At 42.0% G+C, this 13519-nt stretch overlaps 2 protein-coding genes across 8 annotated transcripts in view; both read right to left on the bottom strand.

Annotated features, from left to right (window-relative positions):
• ATE1 (arginyltransferase 1) overlaps positions 1 to 1615 on the bottom strand; it is an 85746-nt gene extending 84131 nt beyond the window's left edge. For 4 of the 6 annotated variants that reach the window (XM_080401497.1, XM_080401499.1, XM_080401501.1 and 1 more), the window contains exon 1: positions 578 to 922. In XM_080401497.1, the coding sequence (XP_080257623.1) occupies positions 578 to 680 (103 nt within the window). In that variant the 5' untranslated portion in view covers positions 681 to 922. Of the gene's footprint in view, positions 1 to 577; positions 923 to 986 lie in introns of those variants that run through there. The other 2 variants (XM_080401498.1, XM_080401496.1) reach the window with 2 other exon arrangements.
• A 143-nt stretch (positions 1616 to 1758) lies between these two features.
• NSMCE4A (NSE4 homolog A, SMC5-SMC6 complex component) lies at positions 1759 to 12318 on the bottom strand. Of its 2 annotated transcripts, none has more exons than XM_080401511.1 (11): positions 11733 to 12318; positions 10467 to 10547; positions 9748 to 9878; positions 8540 to 8697; positions 6595 to 6694; positions 5192 to 5282; positions 4631 to 4725; positions 3795 to 3843; positions 2999 to 3090; positions 2354 to 2439; positions 1759 to 2019 (listed from the first exon to the last, which is right to left on the bottom strand). In XM_080401511.1, exons 1-10 carry the CDS (start codon positions 12013 to 12015, stop codon positions 2359 to 2361), a joined length of 1161 nt encoding a protein of 386 aa, XP_080257637.1. In that variant the 5' UTR covers positions 12016 to 12318; the 3' UTR covers positions 1759 to 2019; positions 2354 to 2358. The 2 variants fall into 2 exon arrangements, with proteins under 2 accessions (XP_080257637.1, XP_080257636.1); XM_080401510.1 differs by having other exon boundaries at positions 1759 to 1843; positions 11733 to 12317.
• Between the last annotated feature and the right edge of the window lie 1201 nt (positions 12319 to 13519).

Raw genomic sequence — 13519 nt, 5'->3', positions numbered from 1 at the left:
CAAACCCGGGGCCGCCACCTCCTCAGCGGGCAAGAGAACACAGCCGGCTCCCCAGCAAAGGGGCTTAGGCCAGCCGTGTCTGGCCACAGCTTTAGAGCCGCGGGGCCGCGCCAGGCCGACACGCTCCGACCCAGGGATTAACCCGGGCGGCGCTGAGGCGGCGGGTCAGGCCGGGCAGCTGCACCTGAGGCGCCGCGCTGGGCTGAGGAAACGCCGAGGGGGAGAGCCCAGCCACAGCCCGCACCCGCAACAAGCACAGCGCTGCACCCTCCGCACAGCTCTCCCTCGTTTTTGACCGTTTGCCCTCAGAGCGGAGAAACACACCTACAAAAGCAGACCGGGACGGGAGGGCTCCCGGCACCGCCGCCGCCTCGCCCCGCGGGGCTCGGCGCCCCGCAAGCCCCCAGCGCCGGGCACCTTCCAGAGGGAAGGGCGGCTGCCCGCAGCCGGCGGACGCTACGGCCCCACCGCCGCCCGCAGGCCGCCCCCAGCCATCCCCTGCCCCGGGGGCACCGGTGCGGCGCGGCCCGGCCCGCCGCCGGCTGCCCTCAGAGCCCGCCCTGCCCTCGGGCCGCACCGTGGGAGAGGTTGCCGGTCTCGTTCTTGCAGTAGCCGCAGCGGTAGCCATCCTCTCCGCCGAAGTATTCGACGATGCTGGGAGAGCCGCCGGCCGCCGCCATCTCCCCCCGTGACCCCCGCGCCCTGCCACACCGCCCGCCCGGCTCAGGACAGCACCCTGCCCGCCGCCCCGCACGGCGCCCCGGCCGGCCCGGAAACAGCCGCCGCCGCCATCTTTGCTACGGGCAGGGCACGGGCAGCGCCCACAGGAAACGGCGGCCCCGCCATGTTTGCGGCGGGCAGCTGCGACGGCTTCCCCGCGTGCCCCGGCGAGCTCCCCCATCTTTAGTGAGGGCGGCCGCGCTCCCCCGCTCCCGGGCGCGGCTACCGCCGCAGGGGCGCGGCCCGCCTCGCCGCCTCCCGCTTACCGGCGGAGACCTTGCCGCGCTCCGAGGCGCAGTAGCCGCAGCGGTAGCCCTCCTTCCAGCCCTTGTACTCCACCACGGCGGCAGGCATGGCGCCCGGCGGCCCCGCTCGCCGCCGCCTCCCTGCGCTGCAGCGCCCCGCCGGGACCGAGCAGGGGGGAGGCCGCCGCCTCCCGCGGTGCCGCCTGTTCCCGGCCGAGGCCGCCGCCCGCCTGCCGGATTTGCATGAACGCACAGCCCGCAGTTCTGTTGCGGGTGACCGAAGATGATCACAGTGTTGCCACAAACCCTGAGCCCGGGCACGTTTTGTCACCCCCCGGAAACATGCCCTAACGGCGGGTACCTGCTACCTCAGCTGCTTGAATCAGAAATCCTGTCCAGTATTAAAAGGAAGGAAGAAATCCTAAAAAAACCTCCAGAGACAGCGGTCCTCCGAGGAGCAAAAGGAGGAGTTACCATCACTAACTGCGACCAAATCGCCAAACTCAAGCCTCATTTCCAGAAAAGAACAGAAAAACAGCATCCATTTGTCCCGCAGCACCCAAGATCATCTAGGTAACAAGACTAAACATCTCTGCCGTGACAACCATTGAAATTCCACCTGCAGGCTGCTGTTGGGGAGAGACAGGGGATGAAAGAAGGGGGATAGCATTTCCTTTTCGTGAAAGCTTTGAAGTGTCAGTAAATTTCACATAAAGTAGTAAACTAAGCCATAATAAATAGAAAGTATATGGTAATAACCCTGTGATGGGTATAAACAACACAGCTCAAAATGTTCCAATAAAAATAAATTTAATTTTACAACATATACATATAAAAACTTCTCTGAATGAAACACTAACGTATTTTCTTTAAGGCACCTAGAGGAAAGAAAACAAGAAAAGGCAATTAAGAAATTAAGATGTGGAACTTACCAAAGAAGTGTTACAATACAAGAACTGAATCCTGTTGTTGAAAGGCTTTTAGAGGGAACCAGGCTGTCTCCCCTTCCTGCTTCCCTACACCCTTCTTCAGATTACTCTATTAACAACACTGGCTGTCAGTAGGTTAAATAGTACAAAAACTAAGCTATGACTCCACATAGCTTTGCATTCCATGTTCGAGTATAAAGTTCCAAAAATTAACTGAAGTATATCACTTAACTGACCATAAAATGTAAAAATAAAGTGGTTTTTTTCAGTTAATCGCTGCATACATTTCATTCCATGAAGAGATCAAGAATTCAGAAACGCTTCAGACATTACACAATTACCTGCTTATAGTTTTTCTACATTTTTTAAGTCACAGGTAGTTTCCCTGCATTTCTTTCACATGCATAAAGAAGTCAGACACTGTATACTTACTTTGTTTGATTTATTAGAAGAACTTACTTGAATTAAGCTGTGTCCATATCATCTTCATTTTTAAGAGGAGAGCTAATCATGGGTTCTGTTATTTCATATGTTTCTACAATTTCCTGGTGAGAAATGACAGGAGTGAGTACGCAAGTTACAGGAGCTGAACTATTTCAATTTAACTGCAGTTATCACCAGGTAGTAGTAATAAAGTCTGTCATACTAAAGTACTATTTCAAATTACCAAGTTTCTTCTGCACATTCTAAGCAAGGGACAAAGGAGGAGAGTTTCTTGTGCTAAAAACTACTTTTTGTGTAAGATTTTATCACAAACAGCGAGGAAACTGTATGGAGAACTTCCCCTCTAGAAGCAAGTATCATATATAAGGGCAGAAACAGAATCCATATTTATGCAGCGCTCATATAAAACAGTAAAGGCAAATCACTGCCCAACTTAAAAGCACTGAAACTGAACAGGCTTCAAGGATCAAAGATAAAATTGCTATCCCAATTCTCAGTTTTCTTGCAGTTAAAAGCACAGATTTGTGATTGTTCTGGAACCCATAAAATTAAATGTAGTGATGATATATACAGGAACACCTATCCTCATCAGAGTACATAACAACACAGCTCTCTGATGTGTTCTTACACTTAAGGGAAAAAAAATTTGAAGTATTATACCTTCCATTCTTGATGGTTCAGAGATATGACAACCTGGTTCCGTTTTCCAGCCCCACCATCACCCTCCCTTCGCTCACTGTCTTTTGACGGCTCTGTTCAAAATACAGTATTTTCATAACCTTTACAGTTGTAAAGTCACTTTCCTCCAGGAACACAAATGTTTCACAAAAGGCAAATAAATTGTATATGCTCCACTAAGTTAGTTTCTATCAATAGCCTGTACCATGTATTAAAGAAACTTCTTTAGTCTTCCTCCTAAAAATTTAGGAACTAACATTTCTCAGAGTCCCAGGAAGACCCAAGTATTTAATCTTTCATGGAATCTCACCAAAGTCTTAATTCCATTGACATTCTGCGGGAAGACCTCATATATATATTACACACACATACACATCTCCTTTTCAACCGTTTTGAAGTTGCAGCACTCCCCAACTCAGACAAAGGAGACTTCTTACACACAAAAATATCTTTCTCAGCAAAGCATAACAATGTTCATATTCTTATTAGCAAAAATATCCCATAAAAGGAAGGGTAATAACCTTTTATTTCTATCAATAGAATTAATTTTTATAGATCAGCATAATGGCCTTTTCCTATATTTTGATATTTAAAGAAAGTCCATCCTTTCAGTTCCTCTCATACACCTCTTCACACCTTCAAATACATTCACTGCATATCCCCAAATCTCTACTCTTGCAGCTAAAAACATACCTTAAACTTTGTGAACACTTAAGATGTAGCTACTTTCCAATGTTGTAACAAAAACCAATCATAGTCTTTTAAAATTAGATCTTACCTATTATTGGTAATTTATCATCATCCAACTTTAATCTTGCGAAACCATCCTAAAAGACAATAGGATTTAAAGTTTCAGAAATTAGAGCTATCTAACTAGGACAGTGCACTGAGATTTCCTATTTTTGACATAATATATTATGTAATCGTAAACAGGTACATATATTGATAAAGAATCTTAATTGGCATACCAAATCAGAAAAGTTATTTATATATTGCACTTATTCATAAAGCATGCAGCTGATACAGGACAGTTGGCAACTGCTGGATTATAAAAAAAAATGTTTTATTAAAAAAATCATTATTATTCATTAAGTAGACTTGAGTTAACCCTTCATAATCACATCACTCTTCACTACAAACCTAAGTTTAGTCAAAATATATCTGTAAGTTTTTCTGTTTTCCCAAATTCATTTTACTTATCAGACCAACTATGTATAGCTGGATATGCAAATCTACAGACTCAACAAGAACATAAAACACTGCACTGACACACTTTCCTACAACCTCAGTAACTCTTCAGTACTCTGTGAGCACTCTTCTACACTCTAAAATGTAAGCTAGAATCCCTTTTTAAAAAGTGTATTAACAACAAACGTTTCACTATTGTTTTGTTGGTAAATTGATTGTAGTAGAAAAATCTTTTTAAATAAGATTAGTCTGTCAACTCTTTTCTATTCAATTACCAAATTACATACACTGTGTGTTGAAAACAAATTAGAATTCCTAACATTTGAATCCTAATCTGTCAATATTAAAGCCATAAAACCAACGAATCCATATTTCTAGATAATTCCAGTATCTAAAATAAGATTTCAAGAACATGTCATGCCTTACCCTTATAATGAAGGACACATGAAAGATGTTTTCCACAGTGCGTGGAAATGATTTTGGATCAATCACAAGATCAAAGAAGGAAATAGGCGTATCAGCTAGAGAAGCAGAATTTGGTTTGTTAAAAAAAAAAACAAAAACACACAGGTGGTATTCACAGAGCCAGTTACCTAAACAAACACTTAACTCCTTTTAAAAGCTAACAATGTTTATGTCAACTAAGTTACATTGTTGAATTCCTAGTTGCCTACACAAACAAAATGTCTAGAGCATATTTCCTTCTACCTTTTGCCACACACATATACATACGTTATGACTATTTATTGCCTTTAAAAAACGGCATGCTGTAATAAGAGGGAAAGTAGGATTTAAATTTATTTTGCAATCAAACAGCAACTGACCAGTGTTCATTAAAAAATACAGTCAGCGTATATCCCTTAACATAAGGATTTTTACTTGCAAACTCCACCTAATTTTGTAGTTTAACCACTCTTAACTGTAGAATATTAACAGTATTCATCTTCTCAAATTAATGCTTTAAAAGCTTAGTTGAATCATACTTACGATCATTTTTAAAATGAGTTTGCAATATTCCCAAGATCCTCTCTACTTCTTTTTCTGTAGCTTCCTGATGAGACTCCTCCATTTTTTTTAACTGGAAAAAAGAAACAGTTTCACCTCAACTAACCACTGTTTTAAGACATAACACAAAAGATAATTTTGTCCTCTATGCCACACATGCACAGTTACAGACACACTTATTTAAGCATTAGACAACTTCCAAAGTGCTTTAGGAATGAATTCCCATCTTACAATATGAAACTGAAAGGCCACAGTTTGTGTGTTTTGGACCTATTTACAGGTCTATGCTTACCTTCCAATAGTTCTGTGGAACTGGGTTACCCCTAGTGGTACAGTCTATGAGTTTACTGAAGAAGTTAACTTATAAGCATAGAAGGGCGGGTTATTAAGATCTTTAACTTTTTTCCAGAAAAGACACCTAAGTTGACACGTAAGAAACATCATGGCATGAACTTTGACATGGTCAAAGGACACAACTATTGTAATTTTACAGATTTGTTCGTTGCCTGCAAAGCAGGGTATTCCAATCATCCTTCAAGTACCATAATCAGTTCAGTTTTCAAGTACAGTCTTCAGGAATCCGTTTGCTATTCCTGTTAGCTAACACTTCCCCTTTGACCACCTTGCAATAAAGCAAGCTACAGGAACTTTCACACGTAATGATGTATCTAACACAGATTAACACGTGTGCTGGTGTTGACCTAAGCAAACCACAAAGAGCAGTCACTTCTGTAAACAACTCTGGCAAACCCTCCAGCTCCTCTTCCCCCCAGTACAAATTTTATCAGAATAATTTCTATCACTATTTGGATTATTATGAAGTAGGATGTATTTAAAAAGGCATACTCAACATTTTGCCTTATGTACTGGCATTATCTGCCAGAGGTTCCCCGTAACAGTGTGGCTTATTCTTTCAAAGTTTCAAATGTAAGCTCCCTGTAAGTGTTCTCAGGCTTTTGCCTTTCTGCCAGAGTAAGACAGAGAACATAAGGAAACAGAAACAGGGAAGAGCTCATTAGTTTGATGCTGTTAACCACATTTCTGTGCAAATGCCACACACTGTTAAACACTCTTCAAATAAAGGTTGAAAACATGCTAATGTAGAGAAGTGGGGGTTTTAGTTTCCTTTCAAAACAATGACATCAGAACAAATGAGCTAATTTGAACTTGGAAAAAACCCATCAGTCTGTAAATCCTATCTCCTTCCACTCGGTGAGAAACTGCACTCCATATAAATCAAGAAGCCTGATAATGAAGTCTGAATCCTTTAGTACTACACAGTTCGTAACTACAAAACCCAAAACAACACAAACAGAAAAAGTCAGAAGTCAATTGCAGTAATTACACCGTAACAAATAATTAATCAAGATACCACTTCTACAAACCTGAGCAGGCATTGCCCGTTTTTCTTCTCCTCCAGTAGTCTTTTTCTGCCTCTCAATCCGTTGCCTTGGTACAGGAGGATCAGACTTGAAAGATCCCAACCTAATCAAAATAAAGAGAACACATATGTGGAAATACATTTTACATTATATGCTAAGAAATCTATATACTGAGCAGTTGATCGCCTGATAAAGTATAAAGAAATGACTGATAGCTAAAAATAAAGCCTCATCACATTTAGAGACTTCTGTAAACAACCATCCCCAAAAGTTGCTCCCAATATAAGTTGGCAGCCTCATACCAGAATTATCAACAGATGTACAAAATTTGATGCAATTAATCCAAGTGATTTTCTTTCAAACTGAAAACTTTAAATCTACTTCTCTTTAGTGAAGAAATGAAACAGAGAATATGGTTCATATCCTCCAATATCTCTCTTTGAATTTATTACGAATTTTTCTGTCTGAAAACTCTCTCCATACAATATTTACCTCTTTTTCATCTATTGTTTAGTTTCTATAAGCTCAGGTTTGCAGTAAGCTCTTTTAAAAAAAAATCCACAAATTTTTAAAACACAGCCTATCAATAGAACATTCAGTACACTAAAAAGAGATCCAACATTTCTAATTAAACAATGTGAATGTAATATACGTGCTAGATTTAGGCACTTTCTTGAAGTGCTCACCTCTCTCCATTGACTATACAAGGAACCCAGGCTCCTAACTTGCCTTGCCTTGGATCTCCACCAAGTTAGGTGCCTAAAGGAGAGAGGGTGAATTGAGATTCAATCCAAGTTAGTTCAGCAGGTACCCAAAAATTCTGCAGCACATTTTTCCCTACCTTGGATGAGTTGCAACTGCTCAATTTCAGAAGTCATGGCCTTATCTTGGGGAAAAAACAAAACTCAGGCCTCAGATAATCATAGGTGGAGTAAAAAATAAGTAGGTCTTTTCCTAAACTGAGAACTACACTTTATTATTTAAAATTAATGCTTTGCAAATATTCACATAACCTCCATCAAAAGAAGCTCATCATTACTTAAGATGTCAAAATGCAACTAATGCGAAAAGTCTTTCTTGCATCCAGTTTTATCTTAAGATCATAAAAGTAATCAGAAAATATACTTATCGTTTAAAGCTTACAGCTTGAAAAGTGCAAACAGAAGTTTGAAATATCTGTTAGCTATCCAGCATTAAATATCTGCTATCCAACATGATATCATCATCAAAAATGATGAAATTACTATAGTCAGCAGCTTTCTTACAATTACAGTGATACGCATTTAGGGGTGGAACCAGTTTAAAAGCATAGACAATTGAATAATATTCTATCAGCTCTACTGTTGATAATTAAATTGAAGTAGATCCTGCTATTGTAGGCTGACTTTGAGAGATTTAAATTGGAGTGTTGTCTATAAGCCAGGTGACCAAGGGTCATTTGATAGCAAATAAAAAGGCTCCTACTATGTGGGTTGCCTAGGCATAAGGAGAGATGATGCTGATTCTGCATAAGGCCACTTGCCAGAAATCAGGCAATTTCTTCTGAAGGCAGAGTCAGAAAACAACACTGTAAAAGGCAACCCACTAACACAGACATACAAGAATTGTTGGGTCTTTTCATGATAATAGAGTCATCATGTAAAAGACATAGACCCTGATGGACTGACCTTCCATAACTGTCTGGAAAAGAGAAAAAAAACTCTATCCATAATTCTGGCTGCAGATTGTAGCCAAGCCAATTCAAAATCAAAGAGAGAAATATTATAAAATATTTTGGAGACAAGTAGTTCACTGTACCATAATAATAAACACCACACAAAAGTTCTTGTTGACATGACAATCTGCGACCTAAGATTAAACTCTACTAAAGCCCAGGGCATTAAAAATAAGAATCCATTAAGACCACTAGCTTTTGCTGCAGTAAATACAATTTCTTAAATAAACTTACATATAGTGAAAAGAAGGTGCTCTTCTAAAGTACTGTTCTGCTTCTGCTCCCAGTTTATGCCAGGCATTACAAGATAAATAGCCACCTGAAATGTCCTCACAATCGGAATCACCATCATTCTCTTCTTTTTCTATGCGGTTTATACCCATGAAGGTTAGCTACAAAAGGAAAAAGCTGCAATGAAAATTCACTTAAAAGAAATATTAGTAGCTACATTAATGATGAAATACAGTATTATGGTGTTTATCCTGCTAGATTAATATTTAATATCACTGCATAAGAACCTTGACTTTCCTGAAGATACTGCACAAACAGAACACTCACATACAGACTTGCTGTGTTCAGCAAACAATGAAATAAAGAGCTATAGGTAAATAAAGCTGCCTGCATTCCAAGAGAATTTCAAGGATGTATGAAGTAGCAAAGCATTACTTAAATTGCACTATAAAACTAAGACGTCTCACAGCTTCTGAACACCACACACACAGACTTTTCCAGGAAACCCAGCTCCTCAAATACTGTAACACAACTTATTTGGCCCAACTCCACATCCACCAATCCTGACTTCCCCTAGAAAAACTTCAATAAGACAATTGAACTGGATGTTGGTTTTATATTGCAGAGCTCTAGACTTGACCAAAGACTCCTTACTAATCTGCTGTAACATCAGAGAAAATTTTCGGCAGGGAGTCTGCTTCAAAGCTGTTCTGAACCGACTCTTCCACCCAGTCACAATAGAGACACAAAACTTGTCAAGTCTGAAGACACACAAGTGATCCAAACTCCCATTGCATGTCAGTGACACCATGCCTTAAGAATCCAAAAACATATAAAACTGCAGACAGGATAAAGAAACTACTTAGCTTTTGGGAAACTACAAAACAGTGAGTATAAAAAAAGTGCACAAGACTACCTTAAGAGCATGAACCAACTGAACAGTGATAAAAGCATCAGCAACACAACACAATGGGCAAGATGTCTGCATTTTAAGTTAGATTTTCCCCTACGCATACTGAAAATGCTTAATACATAGTTTAAAACTATTAACAACATTAACCAGAAAGTTAATCACAGAAATCAATAGGAAAATTTTAAAATTCCTTCAGAACTGTTATGTATTGACTGATAATATTTTTTTTCTCTGATTCTGTAACAAATAGGGCAAACCTCCAGCAAAATTGTTGATAAATTCAGAGCCTGGAACTTACCAAGTCTTCCGCAAATGCTAGTGAATCAAATGCTGTCATCCCAAAGTGCAACTCACTGGCCTTCTCCTTTCCTAGATTTGATGCTAAGACAAGAAATTGGGCATCCAGCGCAGCCTCTCGTGCACAGGAAACTGTTACAGAAAAGATTTTATGTATTTAAAATTTACTCTATTTATTATGTATTAAAAATTTAGCATACAGACTATCCTTGGTATAAAGCTTCGTAGCTCATATTATTGCAATGACCCCTAACACACTCATACATAATCCTTACAATATTTTCATTAAAAAAAAAAATGGAGCAAAAAGAAGAGGATGACACTTGCAAAGGCAAGCATGGAAAAGTAACATGTTATCTTAACCAATAAAATGTGTATTTCATTGATATCTTTTCCACCTCTCCAAGAGAAATTAACCTCTCTACACTGATATCTTTTATATGTAGTACTTACATATATTGTTCTAGAGTCAAGATAAAGCAAGGAGTATTTCTAAGTGCAAACAAACACTAATGATACTTCATGTCTCATATCAACTTTATTCAAACAATTCCTCTTCAACTAAACATATCTATTTCAAGTTATACTTTAATAATTCTGACAAAGTACTTGGAACAACTTTATTCTCGTGTCCTTTTTTTGTTTATAAGGCATTATCGCCTCACTCTTGACCAGCTTTCAAGCAAAGACCTCTAATGCGGACCACAGAATTTGTTTTACCTGCACTAAACAGTTTATTGGCTTCTTCCAAAGCTTCTGTCAGTCTGTTGCTTTTTGAACTCAGCATATCCTCACGATTTTCTGGGAAGGGACACAAATGCAATGCTGAATTACTTAAATACAGAAGCATCGAGAAATACATACTTACACCTTAATCAAAACTGGCTGGTTCATAGCCCATCGCACACACAAAAATACCCAATATAGTTATAGTACATTAATTGCAAGATTATGTAGGCTCTATTTTTTTAATGCTTATGCATGAACTCAGTTTAAACTCATAATTTTCCATTTACTTCAATGGAATAAGATTTATACGCTCAAACTTATGCTAGCATATCCCAGATTCCTCTTGGTTCCAGTAAAGCATCTCTATCTGTGTCAGAGCAGTTACCAGATACCATGGTTTTCTGCATGTTATTCATCTTACAAGTTATTAAAGACTTCCATGAAAGAAACAAATGAGCCCCCACCAAGCATGCATGTTTGATTTCCAAAGATCACCATGTCAGTTACATGCAACAGCGTACATAACAAGGCTTTCAGATGTTCAGTTCAGCACCACTTGTAAGGTCATATACCATACTCTATGCACTAACACACCACTGTAGTTCTGCATAAACACAGTCTGCATCACCCATAAACTGCATTGTATTCTCTCGTAAAGAAAACCCTACAAATTTAGCAAACATGCAGAAAACAACATGCTGCTGAACTTGGCAGTGCTTACTCAACTAACCATTGTTATGCTTTCATAAGAAAGGCAGCACACTCCAAACATACAAAGGAAAAGTACTGACACACCCATATAGAGAAGTGCTAAAAATCCATTAGCACTTGCTGTAAAGCCTAAGAATAACTTTCTAGTCCGGGCAGATACTGGTACCTGCAGTTTGAAATGAAAGCTCAAACACCATGCAGCAAAATTTAAAGGCTTTCAGTGTATCTCCAAGGCTGACACTTCTCCGCTGCATCAATGCGATTATATATGCTACATATGGGTAAATCCCTCATAGCCTTGCTGCCCCTGGGCATGCAAATACTTCCCTGGAAACAAATTGCGACATAACTACTGGCCCAAAAATTCAACACAGTCCAAGGAACTTGGAGCTCCCACGAAAGCTTTAGGAGTTCCTCACCCAACACGGCCAGGTTACCAGCCTAGCACCTAAACGACCGCCACAGCACCCACTCTTGGCCCCCAGACAAAGAGGGCCCCCACAGCATGCTGCATCGCCCCTGAAGGGAGCTGCACCCCGAGCTTACGCTGCACGCTGTAGATGAGCTCCCGGTACTGGTTCCGGATCATCCTCCTCCTGCGTTCATCGCCGGCGCCCTCGGCGCTGCCCGGCTGCCCGGGCTCGTCTTCCGCCACCTCGGGTTCCCTGCCCTCCTCCCCGGAGGCCTGCGGCCGGTGCCGGCCCGACAGCCGCTGCTGCTTGCGCTGGGGCACGGCACCGTTGCGCGAAGTGGACGGCAACGAGAGGCGGTCGCAGCCCGCGCCCGAGCTCCGCGAGGAGAGATCACCGCTTCCACCCGCCTCCGACATCGCTGGTCGGCGCCCTGGGCCCTCACGAGCCACCGCGGAAGAGGCGCGGCAGGCCGGCGCCCCGGGAGGCCGCCGCCCCGGCAGCCCAGCCCCGCAGGAGCCACCGAGGGCGCCAAGACGCCGGCTACCGGTTGCGACGGCGGCTCGAGAGGGCCAAACCCGCGGGGCGGGCCCAGGGCCGCCACGGCCCGGCACGGCACGGCCCGCCCCCCTCCCCTCCGCAGCAGGCGCTGCTGCTGCCGCGGCCGCCCCGTGGAGGTCGCTGCCGGGACGTGAGACCAGCAGAGCCCGCGGTGCCTGACAGGGCGGCAGTTCCCTGCCCAGGCGGCCAGGGCCACTTCCTTAGGGCGGGCCGGCTACCGCTCTCTGAGGTAAAAGGGCGGGAACGCAGCAGTGGGCGGGCCGGCCACCGCCCTCTGAGGTAAAAGGGCGGGAACGCAGCAGTGGGCGGGCCGCGTTGAGGCCCTGCTCTCAGCCCACTATCTGGTCCTTGGCTCGTCCGAAAACAAATTGCGCCTGCGTAAATCGTTTCGAATAAAGGTCTGTTCACGCATGTTCGAGACTTGGCTTTTCACCTCTTGGATGAAGCAGGTTTTCTGCTTTTAAAAAGCTGAGCAGGAAAGTCCTACCACTTTCATCTTTATTAAGGAATGGAAATATAAAGATGCACCTGATGGTAGCAAGTCTCTTGTCTACTTTTAAGTTCCTTTAAGGAGCAGAAGAGGTTGAAAATTAGAGACGAAGGGAGGGTAGACTTGACTGAGCATCTCTGGTACGTGTATTTACATATAAATGTATAGACTAATTACTAAACAGGGATCTGTGTTCTTGCAAATAAAAGTAACAAATGTATACTTTGAAGTGGAATAGACTGCTACCTTAGTTAATCATCACCAGTGGCATTGTTTATAAAAAAGGCAACAAAGTTAAAGCAAAGTTAAATGTAACAATATGTATTTTTTAATTTACCAGGAAGGAATGTACCTTCAGCATTTTAAAGTTACCCACAACCAAACATTGTAAGTCTGGAAAATTGGCAATATTCAAATTGTCATTTACTTATGAGCATTTTATTACAGACTTTAAAAAAATGCTTTAATACATAGTTTCATCTCTCTTTCTATTCCTTTCCCAGTGCCAGTATCATTAAAGCTGAGTGGATCTAGCTTCTAATTTGGTGCAGGGGCCATGTAACAGCCCTCATTGCACTTATTTTTTACATAGTTCATCATAACTAGTAGAAGTCTTGTATAAAAATCAGTAGTTTAGGTGTGCTGAGTGCTTATTTCTGACAGCCTGGTGATCCTACTCCATACCCCTGAAGTCCTAAAAACATAATCTGCATAGTGTATGTCAGTCAACTTCAGATTTTCTTATATCATTTAGTTGAGCATTAATCCAAAGGTGTGTTGGGTTCTCCTAAGAATTTAACGTATTTGTGAAACTTGAGGCAAAACCTAAATGCGCAACTTACCATAGATTGGTACAATTAATATGAAACTTT

Source organism: Falco punctatus (genome assembly GCF_963210335.1).
Source record: "Falco punctatus genome assembly, chromosome: 9".
In the NCBI taxonomy this organism is placed as follows: Eukaryota; Metazoa; Chordata; class Aves; order Falconiformes; family Falconidae; genus Falco; species Falco punctatus.
This window is presented reverse-complemented; position numbering and strand designations above follow the sequence as displayed.